This window comes from Bubalus bubalis, chromosome 14, assembly GCF_019923935.1.
Source record: "Bubalus bubalis isolate 160015118507 breed Murrah chromosome 14, NDDB_SH_1, whole genome shotgun sequence".
NCBI lineage: Eukaryota > Metazoa > Chordata > Mammalia > Artiodactyla > Bovidae > Bubalus > Bubalus bubalis.
The window spans coordinates 83,090,238-83,109,828 of NC_059170.1; the positions used below are offsets into that span (position 1 = coordinate 83,090,238).

General features: G+C 38.5%; 1 protein-coding gene and 1 pseudogene across 1 annotated transcript; one reads left to right on the plus strand and one right to left on the minus strand.

Moving 5' to 3' along the window:
- Positions 1-4,278: 4,278 nt before the first annotated feature.
- LOC112578894 lies at positions 4,279-5,392 on the plus strand (annotated as a pseudogene).
- Positions 5,393-9,131: 3,739 nt separating this feature from the next.
- LOC123464912 (PRELI domain containing protein 3B) lies at positions 9,132-11,408 on the minus strand. Its single transcript, XM_045162732.1, has one exon. The coding sequence runs from the start codon at positions 11,332-11,334 to the stop codon at positions 10,750-10,752; it is 585 nt and encodes a 194-aa protein (XP_045018667.1). The 5' UTR covers positions 11,335-11,408; the 3' UTR covers positions 9,132-10,749.
- Between the last annotated feature and the right edge of the window lie 8,183 nt (positions 11,409-19,591).

Consider the following 19,591-nt stretch of genomic DNA (forward strand, 5'->3'; position numbering starts at 1 on the left):
GTTTTTCTGGAACACTCTTGCTTTTTCAATGATCCAGCAGATGTTGGCAATTTGATCTCTGGTTCCTCTGCCTTTTCTAAAACCAGCTTGAACATCTGGAAGTTCACAGTTCACCTATTGCTGAAGCCAGGCTTGGAGAATTTTGAGCATTACCTTACTAGCGTGTGAGATGAGTGCAATTGTGTGGTAGTTTTAGCATTCTTTGGCATTGCCTTTCTTTGGGATTGGAATGAAAACTGACCTTTTCCAGTCCTGTTGCCACTGCTGAGTTTTCCAAATTTGCTGGTATATTGAGTGCAGCACTTTCACAGCATCATCTTTCAGGATTTGAAATAGCTCACATGGAATTCCATCACCTCCATTAGCTTTGTTCATAGTGATGCTTTCTAAGGACCACTTGACTTCACATTCCAGAATGTCTGGCTCTAGGTCAGTGACCACACCATCATGATTATCTGGGTCGTGAAGATCTTTTTTTGTACAGTTCTTCTGTGTATTCTTGCCACCTCTTAATATCTTCTACTTCTGTTAGGTCCATAACATTTCTGTCCTTTATCGAGCCCATCTTTGCATGAAATGTTCCCTTGGTATCTCTAATTTTCTTGAAGAGATCTCTAGTCTTTCCCATTCTGTTGTTTTCCTCTATTTCTTTGCATTGATCACTGAGGAAGGCTTTCCTATCTCTTCTTGCTATTCTTTGGAACTCTGCATTCAGATGCTTATATCTTTCCTTTTCTCCTTTGCTTTTCACTTCTCTTCTTTTCACAGCTATTTGTAAGGCCTCCCCAGATAGCCATTTTGCTTTTTTGCATTTTTTTTTCCATGGGGATAGTCTTGATCCTTGTCTCCTGTACAATGTCATGAATCTCAGTCCATAGTTCATCGGGCACATTATCTATCAGATCTAGTCCCTTAAATCTATTTCTCACTTCCACTTTATAATCATAAGGGATTTGATTTAGGTCATACCTGAATGATCTAGTGGTTTTCCCTACTTTCTTCAATTTCAGTCTGAATTTGTAATAAGGAGCTCATGATCTGAGCCACAGTCAGCTCCTGGTCTTGTTTTTGCTGACTGTATAGAGCTTCTCCATCTTTGGCTGCAAAGAATATAATCAATCTGATTTTGGTGTTGACCATCTGGTGATGTCCATGTGTAGAGTCTTCTCTTCTGTTGTTGAAAAAGGGTGTTTGCTAGGAGCACTGCATTTTCTTGGCAAAACTCTATTAGTCTTTGCCCTGCTTCATTCCGTATTCCAAGGCCAAATTTGCCTATTACTCCAGGTGTTTCTTGACTTCCTACTTTTGCTTTCCAGTCCCCTATAATGAAAAAGACCTCTTTTTTTGGGTGTTAGTTCTAAAAGGTCTTGTAGGTCTTCATAGAATCATTCAACTTCAGCTTCTTTAGCGTTACTGGTTGGGGCATAGACTTGGATTACTGTGATATTGAATGATTTGCCTTGGAAACGAACAGAGATCATTCTGTCATTTTTGAGATTGCATCCAAGTACTGCATTTCAGACTCTTTTGTTGACCATGAAGGCTACTCCATTTCTTCTGAGGGATTCCTGCCCACAGTAGTAGATATAATGGTCATCTAAGTTAAATTCACCCATTTCAGTCCATTTTAGTTCGCTGATTCCTAGAATGTCAACATTTATACTTGCCATCTCTTGTTTGACCACTTTCAATTTACCTTGATTCATGGACCTGACATTCCAGGTATCTATGCAATATTGCTTTTTACAGCATTGGACCTTTCTTCTATCACCAGTCATATCCACAGCTGGGTCTTCTTTTTGCTTTGGCTCCATCCCTTCATTCTTTCTGGAGTTATTTCTCCACTCATCTCCAGTAGCGTATTGGGCTCCTACTGACCTGGGGTGTTCCTCTTTCAGTATCCTATCATTTTGCCTTTTCATACTGTTCATGGGGTTCTCAAGGCGAGAATACTGAAGTAGTTTGCCATTCCCTTCTCCAGTGGACCACATTCTGTCAGATCTCTCCTCCATGACCTTCCCATCTTGGGTGTTATCTTAGTATAGTGTATTTTGTTTTTAAATATTTGAAGCCATGAGATAGTTCAGAGGAAACATTACTTTAAAGTGTAAACATTTAATGTAGGTAGGAGCCCAGCCACTGTGTTCGAAAGGAAGAGTCTCTATGCTGTCTCCTTCAAACCCCAGTTTGCTAATAAAGTGCCATAGCTACCTCATTCTCTAGATGAGAAAACTGAGGCCCAGAATACTGAACAATGTAGCAACATAATCTAGGAGTGAGAGGGACAACCTGGAATAAAACCCAGCTTTCCTGATTTCCAAGAACAGGTCCTTTCTACTTCATTTGTGCTATTAAAATATTTGAAATTCTTAGACTGGAGATGAGAGTGATTGAAGCTAAGTTACATTGTAACAAAGAAAGTTGTAGAATTTTGTTTAGTAAGAGGGATAATCGTAAGAGTGGGTCTTAGATGTTTACAGGAGTCTTAGAGACTGTGTAGTTTGCACACCCATTTAAAGCAATCATCTCTAACAGAGGTCCACCAAGACAGGCTTTTCTTAAATATCCCTTGCCAAGAGACCTTGGCTAATGAAGCACTTGTGTTACCATTTCATCATCCAACTGTGGTAACAATTGCATTTAGTCAATGGAGGCCACTATTCACTTCTTCAGTGGTATAAGGCAAAGACTAAGAATTTGTATTTTAAAATGAGATGGCATGGATTTGTAATTTCCACTCTTTTTAACTGAGATGCTCAATGGGCCTAAATCTGTTTCCTCATCCTCAAGATGAGATGTGCGACAGTACCCTGTCCCAAGTGATATGAAAATAAATGTAATAATGCAAATAGCAGACAAAACATGTTGCTGTCACACAGTGAGTGCAAAATAGATTAGTTTCTTTGTTAATATTTTTCTTATACTTTAGAATCTTTGGCTTTATCTGGATGCACCCCTTTACAAAGAAAAAAAAAATGGAAGAAAGGATTTATGTTGACTCAGGCTCGTCTGCTGGGATGAGGCTGACCAAGTTGAATCTGGGTCTTCCTGAAGCAAAGAAAGAGATTTAAGCTTTTGTATTCTTTAATCAGCATTTTTGGAAACTAGAATCTTCAGAGGTTAGTTAAAGGTTATAAATCATGGTTTCGGGATTATATTTATAATAAAAACATATTCTTCATTGTAGTCTCATCATTGAATTAATCATTGAATTTTATTGTAGAATTATTGAATAAGATAAGCACAGGAAGCATAAATTTGCCTCTCTGCATTGTCATAGTATAGAAATTATTGAATTTTCAATATCTCTTTCATATTGAGTACTCAGCATTATACTAAAATGAGCAATATAGATTGTTGTTGGTATTGATTTTGATTCAGGAAAACCTGGACTTGTACTTTGCTTCAGTGTTTATTATCTTTGGGAACTTGCTGTCATTTTTTTCACCCATTTTTGCCTTAGTATCTTATCTCTAAAATGAAGAAAATGCTTTGTGGGATAGTCTAGTGCCTGATACACAAGAGAGATTTATTGAGTAGTCACAGTGCAATAATAATCCAATTTGATAGGAAGAAATGCAGATGAAAAGAGTATAGTTCTTAATAAGTGGAGAGGGCTTGGGTTGTGACCTACCTGCTTTACTGACTCTTCAACTAGAATATTCTAGCGACCAACAAGAATATGAAGCAAAAGAGCTGAAATAAAATGTTCTGAAGTTACTAGGTATGTCCAGTGACACATTAAGGTCAGCTTCCTAGCTTGAGGTTCCTAAAAGGCAGCAGCTGAGAGGACTTGTGTGTAGGTAGTTCATTCTGGAAAAGAAAATGAAGGCAGTGAATGGGGGAGAGTGAAACAGGGGAGGAGCAAAACTGAATCTTAGTTGTGCTAGTCTGGTTACCATTTATCCACTGGCTCCTATTGATTGGTGATCTAGGATTTCCAAACTGTATGTTAATTCTCCATATCATCAAATGGTTGACGTCCTAGGGTGATGAAGCAGGGTCTTCTAAGTGTCTTAAGCAGCAAGTGTCAGAAAGGCAAGAGATACACTGGTGAAAGGTGTTGTATGGGGAATGATAAAGATCAAGGTGTTATCAGGATACGATTGTTTGCAGCAAGTTGCTGCACTGATGGCTGAAGGAAAAGGTAAGTCAAGAGGGTGTGAGAGAGAGTCCAAAAAATAAAAATCCCAAATTAGTAATAATTATTAATTTAGAACAATATTCTTTTGTAGATTTTCCAGCTCAGAGAGATAAGTTTACATCAGCCCATACTAAATGGGGAATCCCAACAATGTGACAGAATTCATTCTTTTAGGCATTGCAAAGAATCCAGAGCTGCAGAAAATACTCTCTGCTGTGTTTCTAGTCATGTCTGTGTCCACCATTTTGGGAAACCTCCTCATTGTGGTAACTGTGGTCACAAGTCAAGAGTCTGAGATCACCCGTGCATTTTTTCCTTATGTCCTCCCTCACGGATGTTACCTACTCTTCCATCATTGCCCCCAAGTTGATTGTGGACTCCCTCTCTGAGAGCACTGCCATCTCCCTCAAAGGCTGCATGGCCCAGCTCTTCATGGACCACTTCTTTGGTAGAGTGGGGATCATTCTTCTCACTGTGATGGCCTATGACCGCTACGTGGTCATCTGTAAGCCCCTTCACTACATGACCATCATGAGGCCTTGGATGTGCTGCTGAGAGGGTCATGGTTAGCGGCATTTACCCATGCAACAGTACAGCTTCTATTCATGTATCAAATTCCCTTCTGTGGCCTTAACATTATTAATCATTTTATATGTGATTTGTTTTCGTTGCTGAAACTGGCCTGCATGGACACCCACACCCTGGGCCTCTTAGTCATCCTCAACAGTGGGGTGATATGTGTGGCCATCTTCCTCATCATCATCACTTCCTATGTGGTCATTCTCTGCTCCCTGAAGTCCTGCAGCTCCGAAGGGCAGCGTCTCCATCTGTGGCTCCCACCTCATGGTGGTCTTCATGTTCTTTGTGCCTTGTATTTTCTTTTAGGCGAGGCCTGTGGCCACCTACCCCATAGACAAGGTGATGGCTGTGCCCTTTACCATCATTGCTCCCATGTTAAATCCCCTGATTTACACTTTGAGAAACATGGAGGTGAAAAATGCCACGAAGAAACTGTGGGTGAAACAAGGAACCTTGTGTGGTCATTAGCTTACATGCTAAGAGCAATTCTTTCTTACAAGGACAATGCGCTTTTACCCTCCCATTCATTCCGATCTGCTGAGGATACAGTAGTCACTGGCATCATTTAATCATGAAAATCAGGCTAAGACTCTGTAACCCTGTTACTCCCCACCTCTCCAGTGCAGTTTGTGCTCCATTCCTTTTCTCACAAGGCTCTGCCCACTTTCTCTTTCTCTCTCTACATTTTTCTCCTGCCTTTTGAATAATTCAAGCCTTTTATAGCTTGTGGCTTTTGCTTTTCTTACTCTGCCCACTCCTGAAATTCTCTTTCCCAGAGTTCTTCTTCTTTGGCTCTATTTTTTTTCTTCTTCTTTCAAATGAACTGTCATCTCCTTAAACATTTTCCCTGATGATTTTCTTCTAGGTAACTCTTAAACTCTTCATCTGATTATATCTTTAGTATCAATGTCAGAAACTAAACTTTACCAATTATTTCTTGGCTTTTATTTTCTCTTTTCCCTCCAACAAATTTGTAATCCCTGTAAGGTCAGATATTGTGTTTATTGCTTCATACTGTGCTTAACAAATATTGTTGAATGAATATAAGTCTAAAAGTAACTTGCTTTTTCTTAATACAAATTAATGCCAAAAAGTAGGGGTGTGTGTGTGTGTGTGTGTATAAGAGTTGGAATTATCTGATTTCATGTTTCCAAGTGTCTTTTCTGGAAACGTTTGGAGGCAAGTACAATCTCAAATTAGTACTTTACTTAGTAGTTTACTATTTAGAAAGGACTACAGCACTGCCAAAATTCTCTGCTGCTGTTATTTCTCCTTTAAAAAGGCAGAATAAGAATCACTCACACTGGGAGTCAACATACTTTAGAATCTAGTTTCTGTAGTTATGCCCATTATGAGAAAAAGGTAACTCTATAGAGACCTAAATTTTTCTTTAACTGTGGGAAATTTTTTTCTTGATGTTACACCATAGAGTTGAATTTGAAAATCCAAACGGCATTTCTTTTCCTCCAGATTTTGCTTTGTCTGTCACTAGAGAGGTACTGATCCCTTTTAAACTGCCTCCCTCACCTACCATAAGGGAAATCTAATGTCTTAGACTAAATTAGCATTCTGTTATAGTTTACTTAATTTAAAAAATACATAGTATAAATGATAGAAATAATTACAATATCAGTCATAGTATTTGAAGTAAGGACAATATTTAAGCCAGTATTTATTTGTATACACAAAAACATGTGTATACAGTACATATTTCATGTTAATTATCCTCAGCTATTTTTGAAAACTATGAGGTCCATTTATTTACTGAAGAATATTTGCTTACTTTGTTAGAAGTGTCAGATACTCTTTAAGATCAGGGTACACAGCCATGAATAAGGTGATGCTTCTCTTTTACCTTGGGGTTTACATTCTAGTGCAGGAGACAATACATTGATATGAAAATAAAGTCATGAAGTGTTAACTGATTGTCAGAAACTATAGTGGAATGGTTCCTATGTGACCAGACAACTTTGGTTAGGTGGACAAGGAAGATTTTCTGAGAAGTTACTTCTAAACTGAGACCCAAATGATGAGATAGAATCATCCTTAACACATCAGTGAGAAGAGCATTTCAAGGGACTACTGAAAAGCTTGTGAAAAACTTATAAGTTAGAAGCCAGCTTGAATAGAAGAAGGTCAAGATAATAAAAAATGATTATCTGGCCGGTTCTGGCCAAGAAAAATGCAAAAAAGCAAAATGGCTGTCTAAGGAGGCCTTACAAATAGCTGGGAAAAGAAAAGAAGTGAAACACAAAGGAGAAAAGGAAAGATATGCCCATTTGAATGCAGAGCTCCAAAGAATAGGAAGGAGAGATAAGAAAGCCTTCTTCAGTGATCAATGCAAAGAAATATAGGAAAATAATAGAGTGGGAAAGACTAGAGATTTATTCAAGAAAATTAGAGATACCAAGGGAATATTTCATGCAAAGATGGGCTCAATAAAGGACAGAAATGGTATGGACCTAACAGAAACAGAAGATATTAAGAAGAGGTGGCAAGAATAAAATGAAGTACTGTACCAAAAATATCTGCATGACCCAGATGATCACAATGGTGTGATCACTCACCTAGAGCCAGACATGCTGGAATGTGAAGTCAAGTGGGCCTTAGGAAGCCATCACTACAAACAAAGCTAGTGGAGGTGATGGAATTCCAGTTGAGCTATTTCAAATCTTGAAAGATGATGCTGTGAAAGTGCCGCACTCAATATGCCAGCAAATTTGGAAGACTCAGCTGTACCCACGGGACTGGAAAAGGACAGTTTTCATTCCAACCCTGAAGAAAGGCAATGCCAAAGAATGGTTAAACTACCACACAATTGCACTCATCTCACATGCTACCCAAGGAATGCTCAAAATTCTCCAAACCAGGCTTCAACAATACATGAATTGTGAACTTACAGATGTTCAAGCTGGTTTTAGAAAAGGAAAAGGAACCAGAGATCAAACTGCCAACATCCACTGGATCTTCAAAAAAGCGAAAGATTTCCAGAAAAAAAAAAAAAAAAGCACAAACATCTATTTCTGCTTTATTGACTATGCTGAAGCCTTTGACTGTGTAGATCACAATAAACTGTGGAAAATTCAGAAAGAGATGGGAATATCAGACCAACTGACCTGCCTCTTGAGGAACCTGTATGTAGGTCAGGAAGCAACAGTTAGAACTGGACATGGAACAACAGACTGGTTCCAAATAGGAAAAGGAGTACATCAAGGCTGTATATTGTCACCCTGCTTATTTAACTTATATGCAGAGACGCTGGGCTGGAGGAACACAAGCTGGAATCAAGATTGCTGGGAGAAATATCAATAACCTCAGATAAGCAGATGACACCACCCTTATGGCACAAAGTGAAGAAGAACTAAAGAGCCTCTTGATGAAAGTGAAAGAGGAGAGTGAAAATGTTGGCTTAAAGCTCAACATTCAGATAACTAAGATCATGGCATCCAGTCCCATCACTTCATGGCAAATAGATGGGGAAACAGTGGCTGACTGTATTTTTTGGGGGCTCCAAAATCACTGCAGATGGTGACTGCAGTCATGAAATTAAAAGATGCTTACTCCTTGGAAGAAAAGTTATGGCCAATTTAGACAGCATATTAAAATGTAGAGACATTACTTTGCCAACAAAGATCCTCTAGTCAAAGCTATGGGTTTTCCAGTAGTCATGTATGGATGTCAGAGTTGGAATATAAGGAAAGCTGAGCACAAAAGAATTGATGCTTTTGAACTGTGGTGTTGGGGAAGACTCTTGAGAGTCTCTTGGACTGCAAGGAGATCCAACCAGTCCATACTAAAGGAGATCAGTCCTGGGTGTTCATTGGAAGGACTGATGTTAAAGCTAAAACTCCAATACTTTGGCCACCTCACTCAAAGAGCTGACTCAGTTGAAAAGACCCTGATGCTGGGAAAGATTCAGGGCAGGAGGAGAAGAGGAAAACTGAGGATAAGATGGTTTGATGGCATCACCAACTCAATGAACTTGAGTTTGGGTGAACTCCAGGAGTTGATGATGGACAGGGAGGCCTGGCCTGCTGCTGTTCATGGGGTTGCAAAGAGTTGGGCACAACTCAGTGACTGAACTGAACTGAAGATAATCAGTAGAGAGGAGGGAATATGATGCAAGGCAAGAAGTAAAAATTTAACAGATTTCTTCTTCTTTTTTTTTTTTTTTTTAGTTAAAAGGAAGTTTTTATTAACAGGAAGTTTTTTCTTAATTCATATAAGATCCACCTTTAATATTAAAAAATATGCTACACAGTCTTAGAGCCTTAATTCTAACCCATGAAAACCAGTATTCCAGTCCTCTCAAATGCTTAACAGGTAAAAGCCATTAACTACCAGCTACTTTACTAAAAGTAACTACACTGGAAAATGAAAATTTATAGATTAGAATAAAAAAGTCAGGATAACATTTTGTTTAGAAATCTTTTTATCATTAGGCTATTCTGACACTTTCCAGAACAAGTATAATTTTCAGAAATTATACAAGGTAATTATTAAATATCAATATTCAGCAATGTTTTGTTTAGTTGAAATGCTATTCTAATTGTAAAAAATGTTATAAAAATAAAAAAACCTTATTGGCTTTAATGTGCTTTTACAAATGGCCTAAGAAGCCTCAAGCTAAACAGTATTTTAAGTAGAAAAACACTAATTTTTAAATTGGTATATGATTTTTGTGGTTTATGTACCTATATTAACTGGTTTCTTTTGTAGGAAAACTGACTAGAAGTTTATAGCATTAAGTACTGGGAAATAAATGCAAGAGCTCATCATCTTTTAATAACAGTACTCTGTATGCAACAATTCCAAGGATCATAGATATTCTTACTTAGTGGTTGATAATTAATTGCCTGCTACAAAATACACATATTGGACTGTTCATCCAAAGCAAGGATTTCCTATAAATAAAAGCTGCAAAACAGTTCACAGGGTGCTTTAGGCCAATGCCTTTTTTTTTCACCCTATTATTTTTTTCTTCTCCACCACCCCCATCCCCCGCAGTGACACAGTGTTATTAAAAACATTAAGTCCCTGGGATTTATGCTTCAGATCAAGACATCATTTGAGTAATTTCAAATGATGTACAGCTCTTCATGTAACAAAGATGTTTTGTGGTCATAATTACTTCACAAAGTAATTATATTCAAATAACCTGACATATCATGCTTTAGCAATTACAGAACCGTGATTTTGACACATGGCAATTTATAAGTTAGGCAAATGTGAAATGCTAAAAGATGTGAGCAGCTGTTCTTCTGTTTTAAGTTTAGAGTGCTGCAAAACTCTGGTAATGACTTTATTTCTTCAGTTAACATAACCAGCCCACGATACAGCATACTAAATCATAAAGTACAAATCCAAGGAAGGTAATATCTTTACTAAGTTACAAAACTTTGGCAAATCAGTACAGTACTCTTTATAACACAATAAAATGTACTTTTGTTGGAGTCATTTATTACTTTTGTGATAATTTTTACTCCAAAAAATGCTGAGTATGAAATTAAAGCATTGTGATTTTTAATGGTGGTTTATAGCAAATTATTTCATACAATTTGTCTTTTTAAAATGATAGTTTCTCCTTTAACAGTGAGTTCCCTCATGGAAGCTCTCCAAGTTTACCGCAGCAGGGCAGTCTTGCGTATGCAGAAAGGGCTCTGCTTGGTTCTGGGGTTGGTCCAAAGCCAGGTAGAGTTCCAGTGCATGAAAAGCTTTAAAATTCTACCTTAAGGAGGTTTCATCAGCCAATACCAATTTCCAAGCATACTTTTCAAAAAGCTTAAAATTTTGCATAAATACTGGAATCCTCAAAATCAGTCATTTCAGACAATACTAATTTCAGCTGATCCCTTTTATTTAGAAACCCTGCACCTCTGTTTGATCAAGTCACATAGCTTTTCTTCAGCTTATTTAAAAAAAAAAAATTCTACCTAAAATAGAGTTGTATTTTTTAAATAACAAATAAATATACTGCCAGCTTGTAGAGACCTGGGGAACTGGGTGCCATCTATCAACCTCCATTATCATTTCTCCACAAATGCTGCTGCTGCCATGGGTGTCCGTATGCTTCCTCTTGCTGAAGCTGTCAGTTCCTCAAGTTCAGCATTTAATTTATGTATTACCCACTCCATTGCTTCTCGGCCTTTATTAGCATTTGATGATATCGTACTTGCCATCAGCCCTTCAAGGTAACTGCCGAGACTGACTCCTTTCACAGTAATTATGGCTTCTTGAGTCAAAATAGTTTTTTCTGGGTCTTGAGGATGTGGTTTGTATATAAGTCTCTCATCTACCGAAACCATATTTGTAAATGAAATATTTGTAGATTTAAGTTCCATTGTTTTCTCTACAGGATCCACTACAGAATGTTCTTGCACATATGTTTTGGTTCTTGCCGCACCAATAATAGACTTCACAATGGAAGGCAGTCCCCACTCTGTGCTGAGAAGTCTATGGCTGTGCAACTTTCCAGAGGGATCTATGTGTCTGTCCAGTACATCAACTCCAACCACACTTGGATTCATAGGATTTGGGTATTTCTGCATTGCAGCTGTTGTAACGGTTTCCCATGGATGGTCAAAGACGTGCTCCGAAGTCCAGATCTTCATGGTGTCGGCGGCCAGCACGGTGTCCGGGCGGCGCTAGGGCACAAATGAGGCAAAGAGGCCACTCTTGCCCCCGCCCCGCCTAACAGATTTCTTCTAATCAAGAATTCTGTTATTTTTTGACTTTTAAATTCAAAATGAATTATCAGCATCAGAATAATTTTGATTAGAATAATAATTAAAAATCAAATCCTTCATGTGTTTATGAATAACTCAGCAATTTGACATCAAACATCTTTGAAAATGGGTTTCCCAGATTGTGGTAGTTGTAAAGAACACGCCTGCCAATGCAGAAGACATAAGAGACGCTAGTTCAATCCTTGAGTCAGGAAGATCCCCTGGTGGAAGGCATGGCAACCTACTCCAGTATTCTTGCCTGGAGAATCCCATGAATAGAGGAGCCTGGTGGGCTCTAGGGGTCATAAATAGTACAACATGAGTGAAGCAACTTGGTATGCATGCATGCATCTTTGCACAGAGTGTCCATTTGATTTTTGCTATGTCATAACAGAGCATAATGTTTACTGGCTCCCTACAATACCTTAAAATTGAACATCTGGATTCACCTAATAATTATTTTTCTTGCCTCATGTCAAAGAAAAAGCTGATGACAATTTGTAAATGTTGATCTCTGTAAGAACTTTCTGATGATCATTTTTACTATTTTAATTATGAGAATTGGAAGGTTCATAATGAGATCCCTAAAGCTAAATAATGTTTTTGATAATTCTCCAGCATCAATGTAGGTCCAGAATTTAAATTTTATATTACATAGTTAAGGCCATTCTGACCATTCTTGCTGAAGTTATTACCTGCAATTATATTCCACAAATCTCTTCTCTCTTCTGTAGGTCTCCCTAATTTCTTCACATGAAATAGCTTTATTCATTAAACATATCACTTCTCAGCTCACGATCACCTTTTTTGTTTGGTTCTTTAATGCTCTTATTTTGAAACAAATCTTGGTCTTGCTGCAGTTTTAAAAGAAACTCACTGTGGATAATTGATTGTAAATAATCTAACCTGTGTATCAGAATAGAAAATTTCACTACTATTTATGATACAAAGACATTACAAAGTAGGAATAAGGTAGCATTTTAATTTGAAGGAGAGTACCCTGTTTATTCAACTTATATGCAGAGTACATCATGAGAAATGCTGGACTGGAAGAAACACAAGCTGGAATCAAGATTGCCAGGAGAAATATCAATAACCTCAGATATGCAGATGACACCAACCTTATGGCAGAAAGTGGAGAAGAACTCAAAAGCCTCTTGATTAAAATAGAAGTGGAGAGTGAAAAAGTTGGCTTAAAGCTCAACATTCAGAAAACGAAGATCATGGCATTCGGTCCCATCACTTCATGGGAAATAGATGGGGAAACAGTGGAAACAGTGTCAGACTTTATTTTTCTGGGCTCCAAAATCACTACAAATGGTGACTGCAGCCATGAAATTAAAAGACGCTTACTCCTTGGAAGGAAAGTTATGACCAACCTAGATAGCATATGCAAAAGCAGAGGCATTACTTTGCCAACAAAGGTTCGTCTAGTCAAGGCTATGGTTTTTCCTGTGGTCATGTATGGATGTGATAGTTGGACTGTGAAGAAGGCTGAGCGCCGAAGAATTGATGCTTTTGAATTGTAGTGTTGGAGAAGACTCTTGAGAGTCCTTTGGACTGCAAGGAGATCCAACCAGTCCATTCTGAAGGAGATCAGCCCTGGGATTTCTTTGGAAGGAATGATGCTAAAGCTGAAACTCCAGTACTTTGGCCACCTCATGCAAAGAGTTGATTCATTGGAAAAGACGATGATGCTGGGAGGGATTGTGGGCCGGAGGAGAAGGGGACAACAGAGGATGAGATGGCTGTATGGCATCACTGACTCGATGGACATGAGTCTGGGTGAGCTCCGCCAGTTGGTGATGGACAGGGAAGCCTGGCGTGCTGTGATTCATGGGGTTGCAAAGAGTCAGACACGACTGAGCGACTGATCTGATCTGATTGGTATAAAAAAAACAGTTGCAAACATTCAACTTATTTGGAGACATTAAATAAGCTTACTTCCTATTTCACTCTGAAAATGTAAGCAATCTGAGGGGAACTTCCTTAGACTATTACAACTATATCTACCAATTTTCAGAACCCATTCAGATATTTGCTACCTCTCAACTACTCTTAAAAATGAATTCATTTGATATTTGGCAAATCTAATACAGTTATGTAAAGTTTAAAAATAAAATAAAATTAAAAAAAAAAAAAAAAAAAAAAAAAATGAATTCATTAGCTATGCTCCTATGCAAAGCAATCAGGGCCTAGAGGAGCTACCCACATTGAAGATCAGGAAGGGCGGTGGTGAAGAGATACCCCTCGTCCAAGGTAAGGAGCAATGGCTGCGCTTTGCTGGAGCAGCCGTGAAGAGATACCCCACGTCCAAGGTAAGAGAAACCCAAGTAAGATGGTAGATGTTGAAAGAGGGCATCAGAAGGCAAACACACTGAAACCATACTCACAGAAAACTAGTCAATCTAATCACACTAGGACCACAGCCTTGTCTAACTCAATGAAACTAAGCCATGCCCGTGGGGCAACCCAAGATGGGCGGGTAACAGTGGAGAGATTTGACAGAATGTGGTCCACTGGAGAAGGGAATGGAAAACCACTTCAGTATTCTTGCCTTGAGAACCCATGAACAGTATGAAAAGGCAAAACGATATGATACTGAAAAAGAAACTCCCCAGGTCAGTAGGAGCCCAATATGCTACTGGAGATGAGTAGAGAAATAACTCCAGAAAAAATGAAGGGATGGAGCCAAAGCAAAAAGAATACCCAGGTGTGGATGTGACTGGTAATAGAAGCAAGGTCTGATGTTGTAAAGAGCAATATTGCATAGGAAACTGGAATGTCAGGTCCATGAATCGAGGCAAATTGGAAGTGGTCAAACAAGAGATGGCAAGAGTGAATGTCGACATTCTAGGAATCAGCGAACTGAAATGGACTGGAATGGGTGAATTTAACTCAGATGACCACTATATCTACTACTGCGGGCAGGAATCCCTCAGAAGAAATGCAGTGGTCATCATGGTCAACAAAAGAGTCTGAAATGCAGTACTTGGATGCAATCTCAAAAACAACAGAATGATCTCTGTTCATTTCCAAGGCAAACCATTCAATATCACAGTAATCCAAGTCTATGCCCCAACCAGTAACGCTGAAGAAGCTGAAGTTGAATGGTTCTATGAAGACCTACAAGGCCTTTTAGAACTAACACCCCCCAAAGATGTCCCTTTCATTATAGGGGACTGGAAAGCAAAATTAGGAAGCCAAGAAACACCTGGAGTAGCAGGCAAATTTGGCCTTGGAATACGGAATGAGGCAGGACAAAGACTAATAGAGTTTTGCCAAGAAAATGCTCTGGTCATAACAAATACCCTCTTCCAACAACACAAGAAAAGACTCTATATATGGACATCACCAGATGGTCAAAACTGAAATCAGATTGATTATATTCTTTGCAGCCAAAGATGGAGAAGCTCTATACAGTTGGCAAAAACAAGACCAGGAGCTGGCTGTGGCTCAGACCATGAACTCCTTATTGCCAAATTCAGACTTAAATTGAAGAAAGTAGGGAAAACGACTAGACCATTCAGGTATGACCTAAATCAAATCCCTTATGATTATAGAGTGGAAGTGAGAAATAGATTTAAGGGACTAGATCTGATAGATAGAGAGCCTGATGAACTATGGAATGAGGTTCGTGACATTGTACAGGAGAGAGGGATCAAGACCATTCCCATAGAAAAGAAATGCAAAAAAGCAAAATGGCTATCTGGGGAGGCCTTACAAATAGCTGCAAAAAGAAGAGAAGTGAAAAGCAAAGGAGAAAAGTAAAGATATAAGCATCTGAATGCAGAGTTCCAAAGAAGAGCAAGGAGAGATAAGAAAGACTTCTTCAGCAATCAATGCAAAGAAATAGAGGAAAACAACAGAATGGGAAAGACTAGGGATCTCTTCAAGAAAATCAGTGAAACCAAAGGAACATTTTATGCAAAGACGGGCTCGATAAAGGACAGAAATGGTATGGACCTAACAGAAGCAGAAGATATAAAGAAGAGATGTCAAGAATACACAGAAAAACTGTACAAAAAAGATCTTCACGACCAAGATAATCATGATTGTGTGATCACTGCCCTAGAGCCAGACATCCTGGAATGTGAAGTCAAGTGGGCCTTAGAAACCATCACTACCAACAAAGCTAGTGGAGGTGATGGAATTCCAGTTGAGCTATTCCAAATCCTGAAACATGATGCTGTGAAAGCGTGGCACTCAATATGCCAGCAAATTTGGAAAACTCGGCAGTGGCCACAGGACTGGAAAAGGTCAATGTTCATTCCAATCCCAAAGTAAGGCAATGCCAAAGAATGCTCAAACTACCGCACAATGCACCCATCTCACACGCTAGTAAAGTAATGCTCAAAATTCTCCAAGCCAGGCTTCAGCAATATGTGAACCATGAACTTCCTGATGTTCAAGCTAGTTTTAGAAAAGGCAGAGGAACCAGAGATCAAATTGCCAACATCTGCTGGATCATCAAAAAAGCAAGAGAGTTCCAGAAAAACATCTATTTCTGCTTTATTGACTATGCCAAGGCCTTTGACTGTGTGGATCACAATAAACTGTGGAAAACTCTGAAAGAGATGAGAATACCAGACCACCTGATCTGCCTCTTGAGAAATTTGTATGCAGGTCAGGAAGCAACAGTTAGAACTGGACATGGAACAACAGACTGGCTCCAAATAGGAAAAGGAATTCGTCAAGGCTGTATACTGTCACCCTGTTTATTTAACTTATATGCAGAGTACATCATGAAAAACGCTGGGCTGGAAGAAGCACAAGCTGGAATCAAGATTTCCGGGAGAAATATCAATAACCTCAGATATGCAGATGACACCACCCTTATGGCAGAAAGTGAAGAGGAACTCAAAAGCCTCTTGATGAAAGTGAAAGTGGAAAGTGAAAAAGCTGGCTTAAAGCTCAACATTCAGAAAACGAAGATGATGGCATCTGGTCCCACCACTTCATGGGAAATAGATGGGGAAACAGTGGAAACCGTGTCAGACTTTATTTTTCTGGGCTCCAAAATCACTACAGATGGTGACTGCAGTCATGAAATTAAAAGACACTTACCCCTTGGAAGGAAAGTTATGACTAACCTAGATAGCATATTCAAAAGCAGACATTACTTTGCCAACAAAGGTTCTTCTAGTCAAGGCTATGGTTTTTCCTGTGGTCATGTATGGATGTGAGAGTTGGACTGTGAAGAAGGCTGAGCGCCGAAGAATTGATGCTTTTGAACTCTTGTGTTGGAAAAGACTCTTGAGAGTCCTTTGGACTGCAAGGAGATCCAACCAGACCATTCTGAAGGAGATCAGCCTCAGGATTTCTTTGGAAGGAATGATGCTAAAGCTGAAACTCCAGTACTTTGGCCACCTAATGCGAAGAGTTGACTCATTGGTAAAGACCCTGATGCTGGGAGGGATTGGGGGCAGGAGGAGAAGGGGACGACAGAGGATGAGATGGCTGTATGGCATCACTGACTCGATGGACATGAGTCTGGGTGAACTCCGGGAGTTGGTGATGGACAGAGAGTCCTGGCGTGCTGCGATTCATGGGGTCGCAAAGAGTCGGACACGACTGAGCGACTGATCTGATCTGAGACCTTATTTCCTTGTTTGCATGAGGTCTAAAAATAGCTTCTATATGTATTTTATCTACATTTCACTTTTTATTTGATAATTGTATATCAGCAAAGAAGCAGATCTGTTACACCCTTCATCTTTCAAGTAAAATCTTCCATTGATTCCTTTTCCTTCATCAGTTATTCCTTCATTTCATTCTCTCCTCTTTCTTACAAATCACAAGAGATTCTCTAACACTTGTATCCCATTTCTCTTCTTCTGTTCTGTTTAAACCCTTTCAGCCACACTTCAGTTAAATTTCTCTTTTCTGGGTCACCAGTGACCTCTATGTTATTCAACATAAGTGTCATTACTCACTTCTCATCTTACAGAATCCACCAGCAGTGTTTCATCCCATCTTTCTTGGCACACTGTCTTTGAGCGAAGATTCTTTGCGTTTGAGACCTGGAAATCCAAATTCTTCCATGGTATTTCCATTTGAATGACCAATAGCTTTCTTACACTGGTCCCAATGACAAAGCATATTTTCATGGAAATTGATATAAAAATTCTAAAATTATATGAATGTGTGCCTGTCTTTAAATAAGTTTGGTGACAGAAGAAAAGAAGAATAGGAAACTAGATTTGCAAATTGTAAGAACATGTCACAAAGCTTTAGTTTGTATACTTTTTGCTATATTCCCATGAATAGAGAATCCTAAAAAACAGGATAAATGGTCCAGACTTGAGTCCTCTATATTTGTAGATTTAATATAAATGCTATAATGTAATTAGTTAATGATCAGGATAGAATTTTAATCCCTCAGGAAGCAGGGACTACTGGATAAATTCTGAAAGAGCCATGTGGTCACTTAACTCCCCTCCACATCATCCTCTCTTTTCACACAATCTTTGTGCTTTTTGCTTCTTGTGTCCTTCTCCCTTTTCTGATTTGTAAGGTCTTTCTGAATTTACCCTCTTTCTATAACATGCTGTTACATTATCTGCCCCACCCCATCATCACAATATTATTTCTTATCCCACTCACTTCCTCTAGCTGAAGCAAATAATAAAGGATTCAATAAATCAGGACTTGTAATAAAGTAGAAGATGCTATGTGCATTTTGAAGTAGGAACCAGGGTTCCAGGATTAATTGCTGGAGTCCTGTTGTTGAGTCATAATTTTAAAATATCCCCTCTAGGAGAGTGGTCTATGTCAGATGGCTATTCCATGTCAGGAAAAACATCTAAAATTTCATTGAAAATATAATAACACTTGTCCCTTAATACCATGTGCAAATGAAGTGTAGGCAATAATTAATATTTACCTTTCTGATGAATCACTTCAATACTGCTTCTTTCTGGGGTGTGTGACTAAGCATTAAAAATAGGTAGAATACAAGAGTGTATAGAGGGGCACACTCATTGATATAGACTTTCTGCAGGGACCTCATGAGCAATTTTCCCTCCAGCTTCAATTGCAATGCTACATTCCATCAAAGTAAACAAACTGTCAATATTTCTCTAAAAAAAAAAAATTGAAAAGAGAAAAATTTTTTAAGGTCTGGAAATTGTACTTTTAATTTTAAAATTATGGCATATCAAGATCAAATACTGAGAGAAGAAAAGCAGGTTCTGGATTAATGTATAGATTTTTGCATGAAAACATTCACACCTAAAAGTTGTTACTGTTTAGGAAGCATGACTGTTGCTCTAGTCCCCACACGGTACATGCCTTTATGGATTGATGCTGTGTCTTATCCCAGAACTCATCTTTTGCATTTAGTAAATAAACAGACATTTCACCGCAGTCTGCAAAGGGACTATGTTCTGTCCTAATTTATACAGTTTCTCTTTCTGAATATGAAGGGAATTGAAAGCACCTACAAATAGAAGCCCAGAAGAAGCCAAACAAACAAACAAACAAACCCTAACTGATTGGGGTCATAAAATTTTTACAAACACTTGAGTAAGTCAAACCATAAATAACTGTCTTGGAAAATTGTAATGATGGGAAATTTCCATACCCTGAAGGAAACCGAGATTCAATCCTAAGGTTCATGACCTCTCAGGGAAACCTCTTTAAATTCCACTTAAAGGTCAAGGAGGAAACGTTTGCTCCTTTATGTTTTCATTGAGACCATGGTGAAGACAATGTTTGAGAATCAGTAGGGAAAATCCTTTACCAATCTCCCACAATTGTAACATCTCTCTTAGATGTAGAAGTAAGACTTAGAAATTTTATATTTCACGTTTTGACCAGCTGTTGAATGGGTGTTTCTCCATAGAGAGAAGGATATTACCATGACCAGAATTTTCAAGAGACTGACACATAGTGAGATTTATAATTCACATTTTTGCATAGTCACAGGTGATTTTAAATTGTGTTGTAGTATGTAAAATTATGGGCATTTTGATGCAGGCTACCAAGTTTAAGGCAGGCTGTGGTCTATCACTTGGTTATGTACATTTGGGCGAGTTCTATAAACCTTTTTGCCCTTAGAATGTTTATTTTTAATGGAAATTATATGTTCCAATGGCCATAGGATTTGGAAACAAGTAAAATAATACATGTGAAATTAATT

Coding starts and splice junctions, on each gene's coding strand:
- LOC123464912 (XM_045162732.1), bottom strand. CDS start 11,334: ATGAAGATCTGGACTTCGGAGCACGTCTTTGACCATCCATGGGAAACC.